Source organism: Sphaerodactylus townsendi, linkage group LG08 (assembly GCF_021028975.2).
Source record: "Sphaerodactylus townsendi isolate TG3544 linkage group LG08, MPM_Stown_v2.3, whole genome shotgun sequence".
Taxonomy (NCBI): domain Eukaryota; kingdom Metazoa; phylum Chordata; class Lepidosauria; order Squamata; family Sphaerodactylidae; genus Sphaerodactylus; species Sphaerodactylus townsendi.
In genome coordinates this window covers 111587630-111607310 of record NC_059432.1, presented here as the reverse complement: position 1 = coordinate 111607310, position 19681 = coordinate 111587630, and the positions used below count along the sequence as shown (strand labels likewise).

At 49.4% G+C, this 19681-nt stretch overlaps 1 protein-coding gene across 1 annotated transcript; it reads right to left on the bottom strand.

Moving 5' to 3' along the window:
• Nucleotides 1–1373: 1373 nt before the first annotated feature.
• On the bottom strand, nucleotides 1374–2375 carry LOC125438543 (olfactory receptor 1L4-like). The gene has a single exon (XM_048506974.1). It carries the CDS (start codon nucleotides 2373–2375, stop codon nucleotides 1374–1376), a length of 1002 nt encoding a protein of 333 aa, XP_048362931.1.
• Between the last annotated feature and the right edge of the window lie 17306 nt (nucleotides 2376–19681).

Below are 19681 nucleotides of genomic sequence, written 5' to 3'. Positions count from 1 at the left end.
GGCTGCAGTGGCCTGCCTGGTGCTGCCGGCTCTCACACAGCGGGAGCCGGCAGCGCCGGGCAGGGAAACCCCCCTCTGGCCAACAGAGCAGCTGGTCTGTGGGGCAGAGGGGGCATGGCGGCCTCTGCGTTTTCTACGCTCCCCATGGGTCCCCGCGCCACAGCCACCCCCACACACCGTCATACCTGCAGGATAAGGTAAGTGGTGGCGTGGGGGGGTGCGGCACAGGGGCCCATGGGTGTGGGCGGAAAACACGGAGGCTGCCCCGGGCGCAGCTTTGCCCAGCTACACCTCTGGCTTCACCTGTCTGAAGCTCTGTGTCTGCCCCAGTTCATGTTGATGAAATTTCTGTTTTTAAACTGAATTCTAAGGTGTATGTGGGGGCCTGATTCGGATCAGGAAGATGGCATGCAGGGACACACGGGGTTTAAGCCTTACAATAATCCTGAGACATAGGTTAGCTGAGATGATTGGCTCAAGGTCACATGGCAAGCATCAACGTTAAGCAGAGATTTGAACCTTGGCCTGTCTGATCAAATGCCACCCCTCTGCAGCGGTGGGATCCAAAAATTTTAGTAACAGGTTCCCATGGTGGTGGGATTCAAACTGTGGCATAGCGCCAATGGGGCTGGGCGGGGCACGACGGGGGTGTGGCCGGGCATTCTGGGGTGGGGCATTCCTGGGCAGGGCTGTGGCAAGGACGCAGCTGCTGCACCGGTCCTTGGGTGGGAAACGAATGCACGCAGGCGCAGGCTGCCACCCACGCCGGTGCACCTCCTGCTAGACTGCTTCAAGTTCTGCGCGCTACTGCTGAGAGGAGGGGCGTAACGAAGGCAAAAATCACGGGGCAAAATCACCAATGAGTAACCCCCTCTCGGCACACACAAATAATCAGTAACCTACTCTCGGGAACCAGTGAGAACCGGCTGGATCCCACCTCTGCCCCTCAGGTTTCAAACAACAATGGACTATCTTCTAGCATTTGTTACTATGATAAAACCCCTGTTGCTTTGGTTTGATGGAATTCAGACATTTTAAAATGAAGCACCCAGACAATAATTACATTGAAGTTTAAAGGACAAGGGGAGAAAGAATGTCATGTAAGAGCAAATACTGTGGGTTCTTTATAGTTCATAATAGCTGATTCATGTATTTACTTCCTTTATAACCCATTTTTTTCTTCAAAGGGGACCCAAGGTAATTCTTTTCTCATAATTCTTTTCTCTATTTTATCTTCAGTAGTACCTTGTGAACATAGTCAACTGGCCCAAACTTAACCAGCAAGTATCTTTTCAAGGCCTTGCACTGTTCTCTTCTGTGAGACAAGACAACCCAAGATGGCTGCCAGTTACAGTATGTCATTATACAGATATTCAACACCCGCATCCCTGGCAAGTCATCGTCACGGGGTTCTTCCCCTCGAGGTTTCGCGTCCTGTGGCCTCCCCTGAGTTTCTCCAGACCTCTGCGTAGGGCGGCTTTCATGTCATTGTTCCTCAGACTATAGATGAATGGGTTGAGCATCGGGGTCACCACAGTGTACATGACTGTAGCCACCTTGTCCTTGTCCCCAGCATAACTGGAGAGGGGCCGGAAGTAGACTCCAATCGCAGAGCTGTAGAAGAGGATGACCACGGTCAGGTGAGAAAGACAGGTACGGAAGGCTTTACTCCGGCCTTGTGCCGAGGGCAGTTGAAACACAGTTTGGATGATGAAAGCATAAGAGATGAGGATAAGGATGAAGTTGCCGATGATGATCGTGCCGCCTTCAAAGAAGCTCAACATTTCGCTCAGCTGCTTCTGGGAACACGCCATCACTATCAAGGGCTGGAAGTCGCAGAAGAAATGGGGGATGTTGTGATGTCCACAGAAGGACAGTTGGGACATCAGCAGTGTGTGCATGAAGGAGTGGAGGTGGGCCAGAGCCCAAGCGATGAACACCATGACACTACATCGGACTGGATTCATCAGCAAAAGGTAGTGTAATGGCTGGCGGATAGCCACAAAGCGGTCCAAGGCCATTGAGCCCAAGAGGAAGTTCTCAGTGATGGCAAAGGCCATGAAGAAGTACAACTGGGCCATGCAGCTGGCAAAGTCAATGTTCTTGCGCCCCATCTGAAGATTGTGCAGCATCTTGGGGATGGTGGTGGAGGTGAAGCAGATGTCCACGAAGGAGAGGTGACTGAGGAAGAAGTACATGGGAGTGGAAGAGAGCTGGACATCAGAGCGGATCAGAAGGATAATGAGCAGGTTGCCAACCAGGTTCAGCAGATAGAGGGTGAGGAACAGAGCCAGGAGGAAGCCTTCTTGCTCTGGCCGAGTGGACAAACCCATCAGGAGGAAATCGGGGCGGCTGGTGTGGTTGCCACTTTCCATGTCCTCAGTGAGAAACAAGGACAACAGCGCAAAAACTATGGATGCCAGGGACAGACAGAAAGAAATGTGGCAATCGCTTCAGTCTGTCCACCTGACATCATTTATTTGTTTAATTCATTTATATGTTACCTTGGAGAGCCGGCATGGACTATAGTGGTTAATCAGGCAGCTATATTCCAATACAACATGCCAAGTAAAATGTTCACCAGAGGGCAGAGGTGTATCTAGGCAAACTGGAGCCTGGGGACAAAACCTGTTAGGTGCCCCCCCCCATATGGGCGGCCACCCCCCCACGACCAAACATTGATTTTTGCACCAGCTCACAAAACACCTCTCACCCCCAGCAGCGGTGCCAGGCAGGAAAACCCCTGCTCTGTGGGGCAGAGGGGGGATGGCGGCTGCTCTGGAGGGACACGCCTACGCTACCCTCTGACCTCCAGGGGTCGGAGGGCAGCCTGGATGTGTCCCTCCAACCCTCCGTAGCAGTGCTGGAAGGAGAGGTGAGTGGAGGGGACACAAATAGCGGCACCCTCACTCAAGGAGCCCCCTTTGGTTCGGCCCCTACACTCACCTTTCCTTCCAGTGCTGCTTTGGAGGATTGGAGGGACAGGCTCACACTACCCTCCAATCTCCAGGTCATGTGGAGTCGCAGTATAAGGCTGAAAGAGCCGCATGCGGCTCCAGAGCCGCTGGTTGCAGACCCCTGTGCTAGCCTAAAAGCTGCGCCCCCTGCAGGCCGAAAACTGAAAAAACCCCCACTAAAATACCAAAAAAACAAACAAACCTGAAATTTTTGCGCCCTCCACTAGGAGGCGCCTGGGGACATGGGGTACTCCATGTCCCCTAGGTAAATATGCCACTGCCAGAGGGCCTCCTCACAAGTAACATCCCCGTTAAATGAGGCATTAAACAGGGCTGTATTTTAGCCCCCCTCTTGTTCAACATATTTTTATATGATCTACCATTGGCACTCTCAGAAGTTAATGGTCATAGTCCCAGACTAGGCCTCTCCCACATTCCCATACTATTATATGATGCCGATTTATTGTCCCACTCTAGAATTGGACTATCCCGCCTAATGAATGCTTGTGCCATCTACTGCGAAACTAATCAATTAAAGATCAATTTTGAGAAATCTAAAGTCTTCAAATGGAAAATACAAGATAATCCAATTGAACAGGTAAAGCAATTTAAATATCTCGGGATAACATTCAGCTATGATCTATCATGGTCTACCTACCCAATGGAAAGTAGCCCTCAATATGGCCTCAGTCAACTGAAATGCAATACTGCGCTTCTCCTACAGCAGGGGAAACCGGCATATTCCGGCTGCTTTGAACGTTTTTAATGCCAAAATAGAATCTCAACTGCTGATTGGGGCCCCCATTTGGATTAAATCGGTAAATGACTCTTTAAATTTGACCCACTCTAAATTTTTACACAACATCATGGGGCTGCCAAATTGTGTGCCTTATGTAGCATTGGGTTTAGAAACTGGACAACCAATCTTAGAAACAAAAGCCTGGTTGAGAACTTTTAGGTTCTGGTTACGCATCCATTTTCATCAGGACCCTTCAAGCTATTTATATCTAATGATAACAGAATCCAAATTTTCCAACTGGCTCCCATTAATTACAAACAAGATTGAGAAAATTGGCATTTCTATTGAATTGTTGGGTATGTTGTCCCTTGCTGAAGCCTCCAATAGTTTGAAAAACGCTTCCTGGCTGCCATTTTGTAGTCATTCTATATTTTTAAAACTTCTTCTCAGATTTGTAGCTAGAAAGTTTCAATGCCTCATGCTGTGATTCTCTGGGCATTGTGTCTGTGTAGCTTTGTAGACGCAATCCACCGAAATTAAGAAAGAACTGATGGAAATGCAGCACAAGACTACCGGCACGAGCTCAGAAAACGGCGCTGACGAGGCAGTTCAGGGAGTGCGGAGAGGCACGGGAAATGTTTTAAAGAGATCGCATAGCAAGTGGAAATGTTTTCACGGCATTTTCAAAAAAGAATCGGCGGGGATCAGCAGACAAATTACACGTTTTCAGGCCTTGGGTTAAAAACCATGCGGAACTCCATGGATGAAATGTTTTCTTTCCTTCCTCAAAATGTTTTATTTGGTTTGTGTGGAAAAGGCCAATGATCAACCAACTGCTTCTAAATCCATTGAATAGATTTCTGGGCTAGCTGACCGTTAAGCAGGTCTGGAGATCTCCTGGAGTTACATCTAATCTTTAGACTATATGTCAGTGATGGCGAACCTTTTCGAGACCGAGTGCCCAAATTGCAACCCAAAACCCACTTATTTATCGCAAAGTGCCAACACGGCAATTTAACCTGAATACTGAGGTTTTAGTTTAGAAAAAAAACAGTTGGCTCCAAGGCATGTGTTACTCAGGAGTAAGTTTGGTGGTAGTCGGTGGCTTTGCTTTGAAGCAACCGTGCAACTCTTCCAACGGGTGAATCACAACCCTAGGAGGGTTTACTCAGAAGCAAGCCCCATTGCCAGCAACCGAGCTTACTCCCAGGTAAAGGATTGTGCTTTAGTTCTTCACATGAAAATCAATGGGGTGTAACAGCGGTTAACAGGGTTACCTACACTGCTTCCCCAAAACTAGGTCTTAGGTTTAATGCCCAGGCCAGCCTAGATGTGTGTAGGGGGGGCACGGTGTTTGCGCGTGCCCACAGAGAGGGCTCTGAGTGCCACTTCTGGCACCCGTGCCATAGGTTCGCCACCACTGCTATATGTAATAGTCTGGTACTCCAGTCAATAATTGAGACTCATGAAGGTATCAAGAGCTTTATTGAATGAGGAGTAGCCAAAGCTGCGGGCTCTGGCTCCTGCCCCTGGTCTGTTTCAGAGAACGTTTCCCCCTGGGCATCCCCCCCTCCTTTCTTAAAACTATTTGCAATAGACAAGGAAGAGTCAGAGAGAGCATTGCGAAAGACTCCCCCTTGGTCCCAGCAAATGGGAGATATTGGGTGTGTGTGTGTGTGTGTGTGTGTGTGTGTGTGTGTGTGTGTGTGTGTGTGTGTGTGTGTGTGTGTGTGTGTGTGTGTGTGTGTGTGTGCGCTTGAATCACTAATTGCAAAGCAAAGCAATAGAAGGATCATTCAAACCTCAAGCCAGATGTGGCCTTGGGCCAATCGCAGGTTCAACCAGACTCCAGGGAGCCAGGCTTGACACAGGGTCTGCAACCTGCGGCTCTCCAGGTGTTCATGAACTACAAATCCCATCAGCCCCTGCCAGCATGGCCAATTGGTCATGCTGGCAGGGGCTGATGGGATTTGTAGTCCATGAACATCTGGAGAGCCGCAGGTTGCAGACCCCTGCACTATAGCAATGAGTTCACTTGGAGAAAATGGCAGCTTGGCAGGGTGGACTCTGTGCATTACACCAGGCCGAAGTCCTTCCCCTCCCCTCCCCTCCCCTCCCCCCCCAAACCCTTCAAACTCCATCCTCAAATCTCCTGGAATTCATCCACCTGGAGTTGGCAATCCTTCGATATAGAATAGGAGACAAACACCCCCGTGCAGGGAACTGCTTGATGGGAGAGTAGCTCTCCAGCTCTTTTGACTGCGGTAGGTTTCCTGGGCTGTGTGGTCTGGCAGTTTTTGCTCCTAACGTTTTGCCCACATCTAGGGCTGACATCTTCAGAGGCACGTCACAGTAAAATGTGTTTCTTACTGTGACATGTCGCTGAAGATGCAGGCAAAACATTTGGAGCAAAAACTACCAGACCACTGCCACACAGCCTGGAAAACTCGCAAGAGCCAGTTGATTTCAGCTGTGGAAGCCTTTGACCATAAATTCCCAGTGGAACTTGTGGGGCATCCCAGAATATGTCCTAGAACACAAGTTGGAAAGCTTGCAGGCTAGAAGAAAATTTTGAAAATATTTTTTCATCCATAAGCCCCATAATTTAGATCAGCAGTGGTCAACATTTCCAAAACCAGAAACCCCTGAACTGCAAGAACATGACATAAGAACATAAGAACATAAGAAAGAGCCTGCTGGATCAGACCAGAGTCCATCTAGTCCAGCTCTCTGCTACTTGCAGTGGCCCACTAGGTGCCTTTGGGAGCTCACATGCAGGATGTGAAAGCAATGGCCTTCTGCGGCTATTTCTCCCGATCACCTGGTCTGCTAAGGCATTTGCAATCTCAGATCAAAGAGGATCAAGATTGGTAGCAATAAATCGACTTCTCCTGCATAAATCTTTCCAAGCCCCTTTTAAAGCTATCCAGGTTAGTGGCCATCACCACCTCCTGTGGCAGCATATTCCAAACCACCAATCACACGTTGCGTGAAGAAGTGTTTCCTTTTATTAGTCCTAATTCTTCCCCCCAGCATTTTCAATGAATGCCCCCTGGTTCTAGTATTGTGAGAAAGAGAAGAGGAGACAATGTCCACTGACATTGTCTCACCACACTACATAATTTGACATTGTCTCACCACACTACATAATTTGGTATCATCTGCAAACTTGGCCACCACGCTACCCACCCCTACTTCCAGGTCATTTATGAAGAGGTTAAAGAGCACTAGTCCCAAAACTGATCATTGGGGGACACCACTCCCTACATCTCTCCATTGTGAGAATTTCCCATTTACACCCACTCTTTGCTTCCTGTTTCTTAACCAGTTTTTAATCCATAGGAGGACTTCCCCTCTTATTCCTTGATTGCTGAGTTTTCTCAATAGTCTCTGGTGAGGAACTTTGTCAAAAGCCTTTTGGAAATCCAAGTAGACAATGTCCACTGGTTCCCCCTTATCCACATGCCTGTTTACACCCTCAAAGAACTCTAGTAAGTTTGTAAGACAGGATTTGCCTCTGCAAAAGCCATGCTGACTCTTTCTCAGCAGGTCTTGCTTTTCTACATGTTTAATAATTTTATCTTTAATGATAGATTCTACTAATTTACCAGGAACAGATGTCAAACTGACTGGCCTGTAATTTCCCGGGTTCCCCCTAGATCCTTTCTTAAAGATTGGTGTGACATTGGCCATCTTCCAGTCTTCAGGGATGGAGGCAGATTTCAGGGATAAGTTGCATATTAAAGTGAGAAGATCAGCAATTTCATGCTTGAGCTCTTTAAGAACTCTTGGGTGAATGCGATCTGGGCCAGGGGATTTGGTAGCATTTAGTTTATCAATGGCTGCCAGAACTTCTTCCTTGTCTACCACTATCTTCGCTAGTTCCTCGGATTCACCTCCTCAGAAGCTTGGTTCAGGTGCAGGAATTTTCCTCACCTCCTCTTGGGTGAAGACAGATGCAAAGAATTCATTCAGCTTCTCTGCAATCTCCCTGCCATCGTTTAGCACACCCTTTGCTCTCATGACAGTGAGACATGAGAGTCATGTGGTGAGAAGAAGGAAGCCACAGAGTTATAATCTCATGGGCAGCAAGGGCAAGTCTTTGGGCAGCAAGTAAATTTATCTGAGGACAAAATCACACAAGCCTTGAACTGGCAACACAGCACAGCACAAAACAAGCTCCTGGCCAAAGCTGTCCTCTGCGCTGTGGACAGATCTCATCTCACAGCCCTCCTTAGCATGCTTACTAAGAACATAAGAAAGAGCCTGCTGGATCAGACCAGAGTCCATCTAGTCCAGCTCTCTGCTACTCGCAGTGGCCCACCAGGTGCCTTTGGGAGCTCACAGGCAGGAGGTGAAAGCAATGGCCTTCTGCTGCTGCTGCTCCCGAGCACCTGGACTGTTAAGGCATTTGCAATCTCAGATCAAAGAGGATCAAGATTGGTAGCCATAGATCGACTTCTCCTCCATAAGTCTGTCCAAGCCCCTTTTAAAGCTATCCAGGTTAGTGGCCATCACCACCTCCTGTGGCAGCATATTCCAAACACCAATCACACGTTGCGTGAAGAAGTGTTTCCTTTTATTAGTCCTAATTCTTCCTCTAGCATTTTCAATGGATGCCCCCTGGTTCTAGTATTGTGAGAAAGAGAGAAAAATTTCTCTCTGTCAACATTTCTACCCCATGCATAATTTTATAGACTTCAATCATATCCCCCCTCAGACGTCTCCTCTCCAAACTAAAGAGGTCCTGCAAACGCTGCAGCCTCTCCTCATAAGGAAGGTGCTCCAGTCCCTCAATCATCCTTTCGCGTTGCCCTTCTCTGCGCTTTTTCTATTTCTTTTCAATATCCTTTTTTTGACATGTGTGACCAGGGAACTGAGACACAAGTACTCCAAGTGTGATCACCGCATTCACGGCTTTATATAAGGGTATATGACAATCTTTGCAGTTTTATTCTCAATTCCTTTCCTAATTATCCCCAGCAAAGAGTTTGCCTTTTTCACAGCTGCCATGCATTGAGTTGACATTCCCATGGAACTTCATCAACTAAGACGGCCCAAATCCCTTTCCTGCTCTGTGATCATTGATAGCGCACTGACCCTTGGTGAAGGCGTGTATGTGAAGTTTGGATTCTTTGCCCCTATGGTGCATCACTTTTGCATTTTTGCTACATTGAGAACTGCATTTGCCATTTCTTAGCCCACTCACCCTAATTTATTTGGCAAGGTCCGCATGGAGCTCTTACGCCAATCGCTTTTGCGGTTCTCCACCACCCTAACTTAATTTGGTATCATCTGCAAACTTGGCCACCACACTACCCACCCCTACTTCCAGGTCATTTATGAAGAGGTTAAAGAGCACTAGTCCCAAAACGGATCCTTGGGGGACACCACTCCCTACATCTCTCCATTGTGAGAATTTCCCATTTACACCCACTCTTTGCTTCCTGTTTCTTAACCAGTTTTTAATCCATAGCAGGACTTCCCCTTTTATTCCTTGATTGCTGAGTTTTCTCAATAGTCTCTGGTGAGGAACTTTGTCAAAAGCCTTTTGGAAATCCAAGTAGACAATGTCCACTGGTTCCCCCTTATCCACATGCCTGTTTACACCCTCAAAGAACTCCAGTAAGTTTGTAAGACAGGACTTGCCTCTACAAAAGCCATGCTGACTCTTCCTTAGCAGGTCTTGCTTTTCTACATGTTTTCTACTAAGAGAGGCACCTTCATGCATGTCATGTGGCCAACCTTCAGGTGGGGCCCTGAGATCTCTCAGAGTTACAACTGATCTCCAGTTGGCAGACATTAGTTCTCCTGAAGAGAATGGATGTTTCTAAAGGTGGGTTCTATTGCACCGCAGACCGCTGAAGACCTTTCCCAGACTTCTCCTCCAAATCACCATCAAACTCTAAATCTCCAACAATGTCAACTACCCTGGGTGCTGAGGTCACAGGATGGGGACCTTGCTTGCGGGTTCTTCACCCTCTGAGGTGCGAGGGTTGGGCTTTCTCTGCGATTGCCCCACTTTATGGAATGCCCTCCTATTAGAGGTTCAACAAATGCAGACATTATACACCTTTTGGCGCCTGGTTAAGACCATCATTTTCACCCAGGTGTTTGACCAACCATCTTCTCTCAGTGTTTTCTTCATCTGTGTTCTTCGTGTCCACCCTAATCCTGCTTTTGCCACCTTTCCCTCCCATTGGGGAGAAAAAGACACTTTGTCCTCACTGACCTGTGGGGTGACATCATATCACGGCATTTGGTAGGCAGACTGTGTTTGCGGGCTGGTTTGCCGTTGCCTCCACCAGTGGTCTACACTCCCCCAACAAGCTGAGAAAGCGGCCAATATGACTAAATTTTTTTTTTGAAATATCGGAATATCCCTTCATTCCAGTATAAAAATCCTGATGTACAAATGCAGGAGGACAGTCACAAGCCAAATGTCTGGGCACTCACTGATTGACTGATTAAAAAACATGGCAGAATGATACATGGCTGACACTTGGCTGCTCTTAGCAGAAGAAAGCAGGAGGCCTAAGGAAACCCAGAGACACCAACCTCCAGGTAGGACTTGGGGGTCCCTGGAATTACAGCTCATCTCCAGAATACAGGAAAAAATTGATGCTTTCAAGCATGGACTCTACGGCATTTGTACCCCACTGAGGTCACTGACCTCCCGTCCTCCACTCCCAAATCTCCACCTGGAGCTGGCAACCCCACCTCCCCACCTCTTGCCCATGGCTGGGGGACCTGCCAACCCTCACTCAGGTCCAGCTCCACGTTGCCCAGTTCCCTCCTCACCTGCTTGCAGTGGGCTATTTTGCTCGTCTTCTTCTACAGCAGATCTAACGTCTGAGCTCTTGTGCTTCTGAGGGCAATTGGAAGATCAGTGCTTCAAGATTGTCTGTAAACTGGGAGGAAGATGTAGTCTGGAATGAATATCTTGAAGCCTTCTCTTTTATGTGAAAGTGAAATGTAATGTGCCTTCAGGAGGAAATAACCAAGCTGGGTAAAGAGCTGGTGGCACATCTAGAAGAGAACTACTGTAGCATCAAGGGCTTTGCCACAGCACACACGCCTCACGGGGGACATCGTCTGGAGACTTGTTAGCCAAGTGGTTTAGTCTCTGTGGAATCTTGCTTGCTAAATTATGTATTTTCTGGCCTTCAGATTGGACTCCATTTATCACAGAGCTATCATGAGCAGTTACCCCTTACAACGTCCAATGAAGACAAGAGGTTCAGATGGAGGCCCCTTCTGCACTTCAGATGTATAATGGGGTGCAGTGGGGATAAAGACAGAGGTGGGATGCAGCCTATTCGCACCTATTCGGTAGAACCGTTCTCAGTTCGGAGAACCGGTTGTTAATGATTAACTCCACTAGGGACAAGGGGGTAATCTCTGCCCCTGGGTACAACAAATCTTGTCAAGTGGGAGATGCAAAATCACCCCCAGGGCCCCTCGCAGCCCCCCTGCCCCCCATGGCACCCCCACCCCTACCCCATGGCGCCCCCACCCCCACCCACTTACCTTCATTTCAGAGCGAGATAGGAATTGGCAGACAATCCCTAACTTAATTCTCTTTTCTGCAGCCGATAACTTTTGCTCTTAACAAAAATGGCTGCAGTAACAGTGACGAGATAGGTCTGAAAATTGTGGAGGTAGGTTTTAAAAGAAAATATGACCTTCTACTCCCAGTTTTGTAGAGGCAAGTTCTGCCTCATGAAAGGGCTGGGAATGGGATGGGGTCAGGGGGGGCGTGGAGTGGGGAAGAGATTTAGCACTTTAAAACTGCATTATGCAAACAGCACACAAGCAGCAATTTATAAAGCTTAGAGATTAAGAATCTGAAGTTTACAATTAATCTCATAGATGCTAGAATGCATTCAGCCAGGAACAATTGAACCTGCAACGTTTTAATTAGTAGTTTTGTTACCGCGCTGCTCAGGATAACACTTTCCGTCCCAGAGGTATCCCGCTCTCGGCAGCGCCCAGGAACCCAAGCAAGACCCGACAAGGCTCGGATAAATAAAAGTGATTTATTGAGATGCTGACCTAAGTGTCAGCACCTCCCTTCCGCACAACAACTGCGCTGCCTAGCAGCCTTACAACCCCTTAAGTACACTTTCTCCCGTCGGGGGCCCGGGAGAACCAAAGACAGCCCACCACCATTCATAAACAAAATTCAAAACAACCAATCATTCATTTGCAACACGCAGGAACCAATCAGTGTCCGATAGGCATCCCCTTCTCGAGTTTCGCGCCAGAGCAGGGCGAGGCGATGATGTATCCACTGATGGGGGGGGGAACACAAAGGTTTCCCCCAGGTGTCCGGGGTCAGGAAGCAGAGAGTGATGACGTGAGTTCCCTTATCTGCCTGCTGACGAGATTAGGCAGGGCAAGGCGCTTCGACTGAGATTTCCCTTTGTCCGCGTGCATCAGGAAACTCTACACGTGAATGGGGTGGGTCCGGGCGAGGCAGAGATGGCTCTCTGCCTCGGGCCAAGGAGGTTCCATACAATCACAAATACAGGGAAACTTACAAATCCTATTTCTACCTAATACAAATCCGTTTCTACCTAGCTAATACAAAAACAGAATAAATCTTCCAATCGTTTTAGTTCAGACATAGTCCAGGAGCAGGATTCTCTCCTGGCTCCGCTATCATTTCCCCCCTTTCTGGGCTTTCATGCCATGGCAATCATGGCATGGATGCCCAGACAATTGCATAACCTGAGAATACGGGGGAGGGGGCCCTGGAAGCACCGGGTAATCCAGAGACGCGAGGAGCATAAGAGGTCCTGCGCAGACAGCGGGGAGTATTGGCACCTTCTAAGAACATATCATACACATACAAAACAGAGCATCGAAAATACACCAATAAATCAGGGAAACCATACACATGAGCCCAGCTGGCAAAGGAACAAAGGGGTAGTCCAGGCACTTCTTGAAACGTTCCGAATTAGCAGGCGGAGGCGCATGGAGGTATTCCCGGCAACCGGAGAGACCTAAAGGGTTGAGTTGAGACAACACGGAAGGCAGAAACGTCGGGTCTAGGATGGCAGTCTTGATGTGAGGACCAGTAATAGAAACGAGGGTCCGTTTCAGAACACAGCCGGGTCTCGCGCAAGAGACGGTTGGTGATCACAGTTCGGCACCGAAGCCCAAACGCACACACACACACGCTTCAGTCCAGGGAATCTGGCTTGCGCTCGGTAGAATCCTCGGTATCCCCGCAGCGGCTTGGGGGTACGGGGTCACCACACACGGAGTGACGAATGAAGGTCTAAACGTCAGTGGAGGCTGCACCCCCCTTTGATACTTCTGACGCCGGGGTGGCTGTCAACTGGCATGGCACCGCTCTTCACATCTTGGCAATGAAGTAGGTCAATGGCATCTTTCGCCAGGCTCCTCACCACCAGAGGCGAGCGGCATCGATCCCAGGTCGCGATCTTCTCGGAGACATCCCAGCGCAGCGGGGCATGAACGCGAAACGTGGCTTGTCCAGATCTGTTGCTGTCAAAAACTCTAGACCGAGTCCCAGTACGCCGGGCCGCCAAAGGTCCATGATTTGTGAGGGGTGTAAAGTGCCTGGAGACCTCCCATGTAACTTGCTAACCTTTGCATAGGGAAAACACTTAAACATTCGGTGAGAAACATACGGTATAAGGGTAAGCCGGCAAGCAAGCCGAGAAGATGAGGAGATGTCAGAACGGGGCAGAAATCTTTAGGGCAAAAGAGCGAGCCTAGCGTAGGCGAGCAGCGTCAATAGCGTAGCGTAAGCAGGCTCCACAATGTCTGGACCTGCCCACCGACCAAGGGCCGGGCGGTAGGAATCATGGGTATGCATAGCTAATTACAGACGAAAAGATGAATTCAGGCCAGGTTTTCTCCGTGCCCAGACCATGTCCCGTCGGGAGAGTGGCATGGGCCATGTGGGTGTCCACTAGCGGTATCGTAACCGGTTTCCAATTGTGGTTTTGATGGTGTCCACCGTGTCTGCAAATATGCTCGCAGGAGAGGGGCAAAGACTCGGCATTCCCAAACTAGGCATATGCAATAGGCCTGGGAACCGTCATCGTCCTGCATGCTGCTCCCGCGCAGCATATAACGCAGTAGGACGTGGTTCTTTTTAACTGTAAATATGTTGATATGTAAATAGGCCACCTGTACATAGTTCTAGGGAGTGACCCCGCTAAGGTCCTCCCGCCTTTGGTTGTGAAAAGAAAGAATGAAATCCAGAGAAAACCCCCCGCAAGCGAGTGGTCTGAACCGAAAACGGGCCAACCCAACCCACCAGTGTGTTCCCCTTCCTTTTCATGAATGGTGCTGTCATGGTGGAAAAGGGCCAACCCGAAGACAGGGCTTGTAGAATCGAGCCAAAACAGAGTAGCCAGAAACAGAGCGGAGAACCCTGGGCGCCCATGTGGCAAAATGGGTCCAGTGCTGGCGCACTTTTTCTAAACATTGCAAGCAGAAAGATACACCCAAGCAAAAGAAGCAGCATAAACGTGAGCTCCCTCCCCCCTTTCATCCTAGTAGCATCCTGAAACCAGTCCCTCCTTCCCCTTAGACGGCTTTTGGCAGCAGTTGTGGCAATATTCCTAGTGCATTGTGGACATGCAGAGCTTTGTTCAGATCTGGTGAGCCCAACTGCGCTTGGGAAGGGAGGCTCCACTCTATGGCTAAGAGCTGAGGTGCCGGGGTTTGACGAGTCCGAGCACGTGTCAGCCTTACAGTGGCTTCCCAGCGGGGGACTCACAGCCACTAGTCCCTCGTCTAAAGGATTAGCTGGAGCTTCAAAACTGAAATTCTGCGTGTGCTCTGAGGCTGCGGCGTCTCTAGAAGGCCGAAAAAGGAAAAAACTAGCTGGTTGGAAACTGACTGGTTGGATCTGAGATATTGCATCCATTTTAAGTGTGGTCTGGATTCTCTCACCCCCCCTTTGGAGGCAATATCTCAGAAACAACACAAGAGCCCAGACCCACCGAACCAAGAAGCGCAAAAATCCCAAAAAGCCCGGGGACACAAAAGGAGTAGGGAGACGAAGGGGCATGAAGGAAGCACGAAAAAGGCGGAGAGTCAGGCCACCCACCCGCACGCGCCAGGCCAGGGAGGGCGGCAACCCGACCCAAACCATGAGGGCGAAAAAGGAAAACCGTCGCCGGGCCAGCGGGAAAACAGGGCTCGAGTGTGTTTCCAGAACGAGGGCAGTGGGGGCCGGGGCAACAGGGGCCACGTCCCCCACACTAGAAACCACCACTTCAGCTGTCCTCAGCTCATACGAAAACGGGGCTCGGGAGCACAGGGCAGAGCAGGGAGGCTTGGTGGCCCCAAGTGTGGAGGGAACCGGCAGTAATAGGGGAGACCGGGCCAGCCCAAGGCAGCAGGAGGGACGGGGCTGAGATCAAAACGGGCCGGGAATTCCACACACACACAGAGGCCACCGTTCTATACGCAGTAAGCACACAGTGGGCAACTATCGCCCCTTGCAGCGGACGGAGCGGGGCGTACGAAGGGGAGGGACATAACACCATTCCCAAACTCAAAGGGCGAGCGAGGTCAGGTCGCAAACTCCTGCGCACCGTTTGAGTTAAAGAACCCAGTCCGTGCCGCGCTGAGTGGGCACTTGGACAGACGCGAGTGAGGACTTTGTCGGGGAGGCGGGAGCTGGAGTCTGGGTAAGTCCGTAAGGACTGATCCTGCAAGACAAGGGGCGACGTCGGAGGCAGGGGAGCAACGAGGGTCGACGTTCCCTCCAATCCAGGCCCAAAAACCAACGAGCAGCCAGAGCGGGAAAATGAAAGGGAGGCGTTCAATTTCGAGAGCAAGTCGCGGCCCAAGAGTGAGACCGGGCAATCCGCCATGTTAAGGAAGGAATGCTCGACCGCCACCGGGTCGACGGAGACGGGGGTTGGAGCAAGGCGGGGAACCAGCTGCAGTTCGCCACTAGCACCCATAACACGCACCTCCTCCCCCGTGCGTGGGAACGGGACGGTAGAATTCAGAACAGAGTAGGAGGCCCCCGTATCAACCAACATGGGAATAGAGAGGCCCCCCACTGAGACAGGAAAAATCGGGTCAGTGGGAGGTAGGGGGAGCGAGGCCAGCAGGGGTGCCACAAGGCACTCGCCCGCCGGCCAATGGGCCACAGGGGTGTCCATCACCGACTCCGACACTGGCATCGGGTCCGCGGCCAGGGCTACCGGGGCGGATGAACCATCCGTGGGAACAGGGGGAAAAGCAGGCTCAGGAAGAAAATCTTGCATATGCTCAGAGACACTGGGGGAGGGCCAGACAGCTTGTGGAGGGGCCTCAAGCACGGGGGCTAATTCCAGAGCCAGCGGGGAACACCCCGGGTGGGAGAGAGATGCGTTGGAAACCGGGGCGGTCTCCGGGACTGGTGAGGGCTGAAAAATTCCAACGACCACCTCAGGGGCTCCAGGAGCTGGAACAGGGACTTCAGGGACGGGCTGGCGATCACCCCCAGCGCCGGGCTGGGTAAAGATCTGCGTGAGGCGGCAAGAGACTCCGCTTGGAGCCAGCCCGTTGCTACAGTCTTTCGTAGGGGGGAACGCTTCCGGCGAGGCGTGCGGGAGCGCTTTCTCAACCCGAAAAGAGGGGAGAGCCGGCAGTTACGTTCGAGTTCCCAAAAGATCCCAGAGCCTCAAGCCTGTTGCCTGCCTGGGTTCTGCAGGTCCGGGCACTCCACTCCAAAACGGGGGTTCCGGTGCCTGGAAAAAGGGACTCCGGGCTGTCCTAGCTGAGAGGTTTGGGGAGACTAAGCGACGAGGGTTCGGAAGTAAGAGCGAGACTGGGAGCCTGAAAAACCGGAGCTGGGGCTGCCGGTAACCGCCGCCACGGGTTGCTGGGACTTACGACCCTTCGGCGCCAATCCTGCGCATACACTCTCGGGCGCCAGTGGCCGTGTGAGCATGTGCAATAGCTGCACTGGTCCCTATGGCCCCAAAGGGGCACTGCGCGGGAGCCGGTGGTGGGCTGGGCGTGGAGCATTCCTTGGCAACCCTCGAGCTCCCACCAAAATCCCTGCTCCTAATCGGTGGCCTGTAGGGCTCCCATTACTTCCTGCAATGAATTCTGAATCTGCTCTAAGGCCGGGGTCGTCGGAGCATATGGGGGAGTCCTTGGAACATTCCCATAAGATGATTCAAAACCAGGGTCTCGATTAGTGCTCACAGCTGCCTCTGGATTTGCAACATGCAGGAACCAATCAGTGTTCGATAGGCATCCCCTTCTCGAGTTTCGCGCCAGAGCAGGGCGAGGCGATGACGTATCCACTGACGGGGGAGACACAAAGGTTTTCCCCAGGTGTCCGGGGTCAGGAAGCAGAGAGTGATGACGTGAGTCCCCTTATCTGCCTGCTGACGAGATTAGGCAGGGCAAGGCGCTTCGACTGAGGTTTCCCTTTGTCCGCGTGCATCAGGAGACTTTACACGTGAATGGGATGGGTCCGGGTGGGGCAGAGATGGCTCTCTGCCTTGGGCCAAGGAGGTTCCATACAATCACAAATACAGGGAATCTTACAAATCCTATTTCTACCTAATACAAATCAGTTTCTACCTAGCTAATACAAAAACAGAATAAATCTTCCAATCGTTCTAGTTCAGACACAGTCCAGGAGCGGGATTCTCTCCTGGCTCTTCTATCAGTTTTTTTAATAATTTGCTATTAAATGGAGTTGCATAACCCATTTAGTTAAAACAATTATGCAGGTATATGTATGTGATTTTACAATACTGTGTCTCTTAAAATAAGTTCATAGATAACTCCGGAGCACAAGTCATATATTGTTCCAGCCTCCAGATCTCCTGGAATTGCAACTGATTTCCAAGCACAGAGATCAGTTCACCAGGAGAAAATGGCAACTTTATATGGTAGATTCTCCTCACCTATTAGCCTGGCAAAACTGTTAATTTCCACTGGTTGTGGTGGGTTTTCCGGGGGGCTGTGTGGCCGTGGTCTGGTGGATCTTGTTCCTAACGTTTCGCCTGCATCTGTGGCCGGCATCTTCGGAGGTGTATCGCAGAGGGAAGTCTGCTACACACTGTGTCCAGTGAGAAGGGAGTGTTTTTTTAAAAAAAATTATACCCAACTAACTGTCTCTTAATATCTTCTACTCTCTGTTTTAAGGCTTGTTTTTCCTGGTCTCTGCCTAGCCTGTGTAATTTGTGTCGAGAGAAGCCTAGACTTGCCATTTTATTCCTAAGGTCAGGGAAAGCACTCTATGGCAAACTGCATCTGTTAGTCCTGTCCTCTTGGTTGTCGTAAGTTGGCTGTGTCTTGATGAAGAGAGCCAGCATGGGTACAAGGCCACCTTGTAACTTTAAGTTCAGTTCATTAGTATGAACAGAGAGATCTGTAAAAAACATCAGGGTACTGACCCACTTATCATCATTGAGCTGAGGAAAGTTTCCCAGATCCTTATCCTCAAGAAATGTCTTAATTTTTCTCAAAGCACTCCGCCACGCGCTCAAGAACTTTGCCTCAGCTCAGCCTTCTTACATTATTGTACATCAGCAGTCCACTGTAGGTGGAATCAACCTCCAGTAAAAGTGCAGAAAATTCTCGCTTGTGAAGGGGGCGAACAGCTATTAAATTAACTGTTTTTGTAACGACTGACATTAAGTCGTTTAAGTCAGTGAATCCTGCCTTGGCACACAAAGCCTCCTGATGGATCATACAATGAAAAAGCACAATCGGATGTCCAACAGCTTCCGTAAACAATTTGACAAATCCGACTTCCCCCCCCCCACCATGTTTGGTGCCCCATCTGTCGTCACTGACACAACTTTAGAGATATCAATGCTTAGGTCACGGAATGTTTGTATAACAACCTGACATATTTCGCTTCCTGATGTACTTGTTGGCACTGATAATAACTTTATCCACTCTTCTCTCATTGTGAGACCATCAGAATATCGACCAATAATGGCCAACTGAGCACGTGATGTGAAATCAGTAGTTTCATCAAGAGAGATCGAAAAATATTTACAGTTACTTATGTCTCTTTCCAATTGATGTTGTACGTTTGTGTTCAGTCTCATTATTCGGTCTTTTATGATATTTCTACTGAGTGGTAACTCAGATATTCTCTTAATAATTGCATCTTTATTCTGCATATTGTGAAATAGAACTGGTGCACATCTTAGGAGAGTTTAATAAATTCTCCCTCACTGAGTGCTTTTCCATGCTGAGCTGTGGAGTCAGCAATGCTCAAACTTGCAGATGTTAAATTTGTAGAGCCTTTTACAAATTTAAGGATGGAATTAGATTGGCTCTTATAAAGGTGTAGCTGCCTGGAAATGTATTCCTTCCTTTCATCCTCACTTTTTTTCAAGAGCTGGGAATGATTAGTTTCAAAATGTCTATTTATAGTCCATGTTCTGCTTACTACCGTTTCAGTACATAGAACGCAAAATGATCTGCCATTTTTTTCTATAATGCCATACATCTCGGTCCATGTCTCTTGAAAGGGTCGGCTACTGCTATTACCACTTCCTTTACTTAACCTTGGTTTTTTACTTTTTGGGTTGTCCATCAGGGGGGCAGTGACAGAAGATAGAGTTGGTTTTGGCTAGTAGGCGGGTGGGTTCCAGACAGCGCCTCTCTCTCCTTGTTACCGCCAGGAAAATGAACAAAATATTTTCCTGAAGTCAGGTTGCCTGGCTACACTGGCTCCATGCCCAGACACAGAGACTTGTGTGGTTCAGAAGCCTCCATAAGGTTCACAAAGAATGTATATGTATGTTTGTGCCAATGCTATATGGTTTCCCTTGTGTTTGTGTCATTCTAGGATGTAATAAAAGCCCCTCTTAGTTGAGTTTGTGCCTGCAGTTTAGGATTTTAGTTTAACAAGGTTCTTCAGTTAGGTTAAGGTTCTATTAGTTTTAAGCAAGCCCTGCCAATAGGTATATGTAAAGTCTTGCCTATAAGTATGTGTGTTTATCCTTTAAGGTTTTTCTTA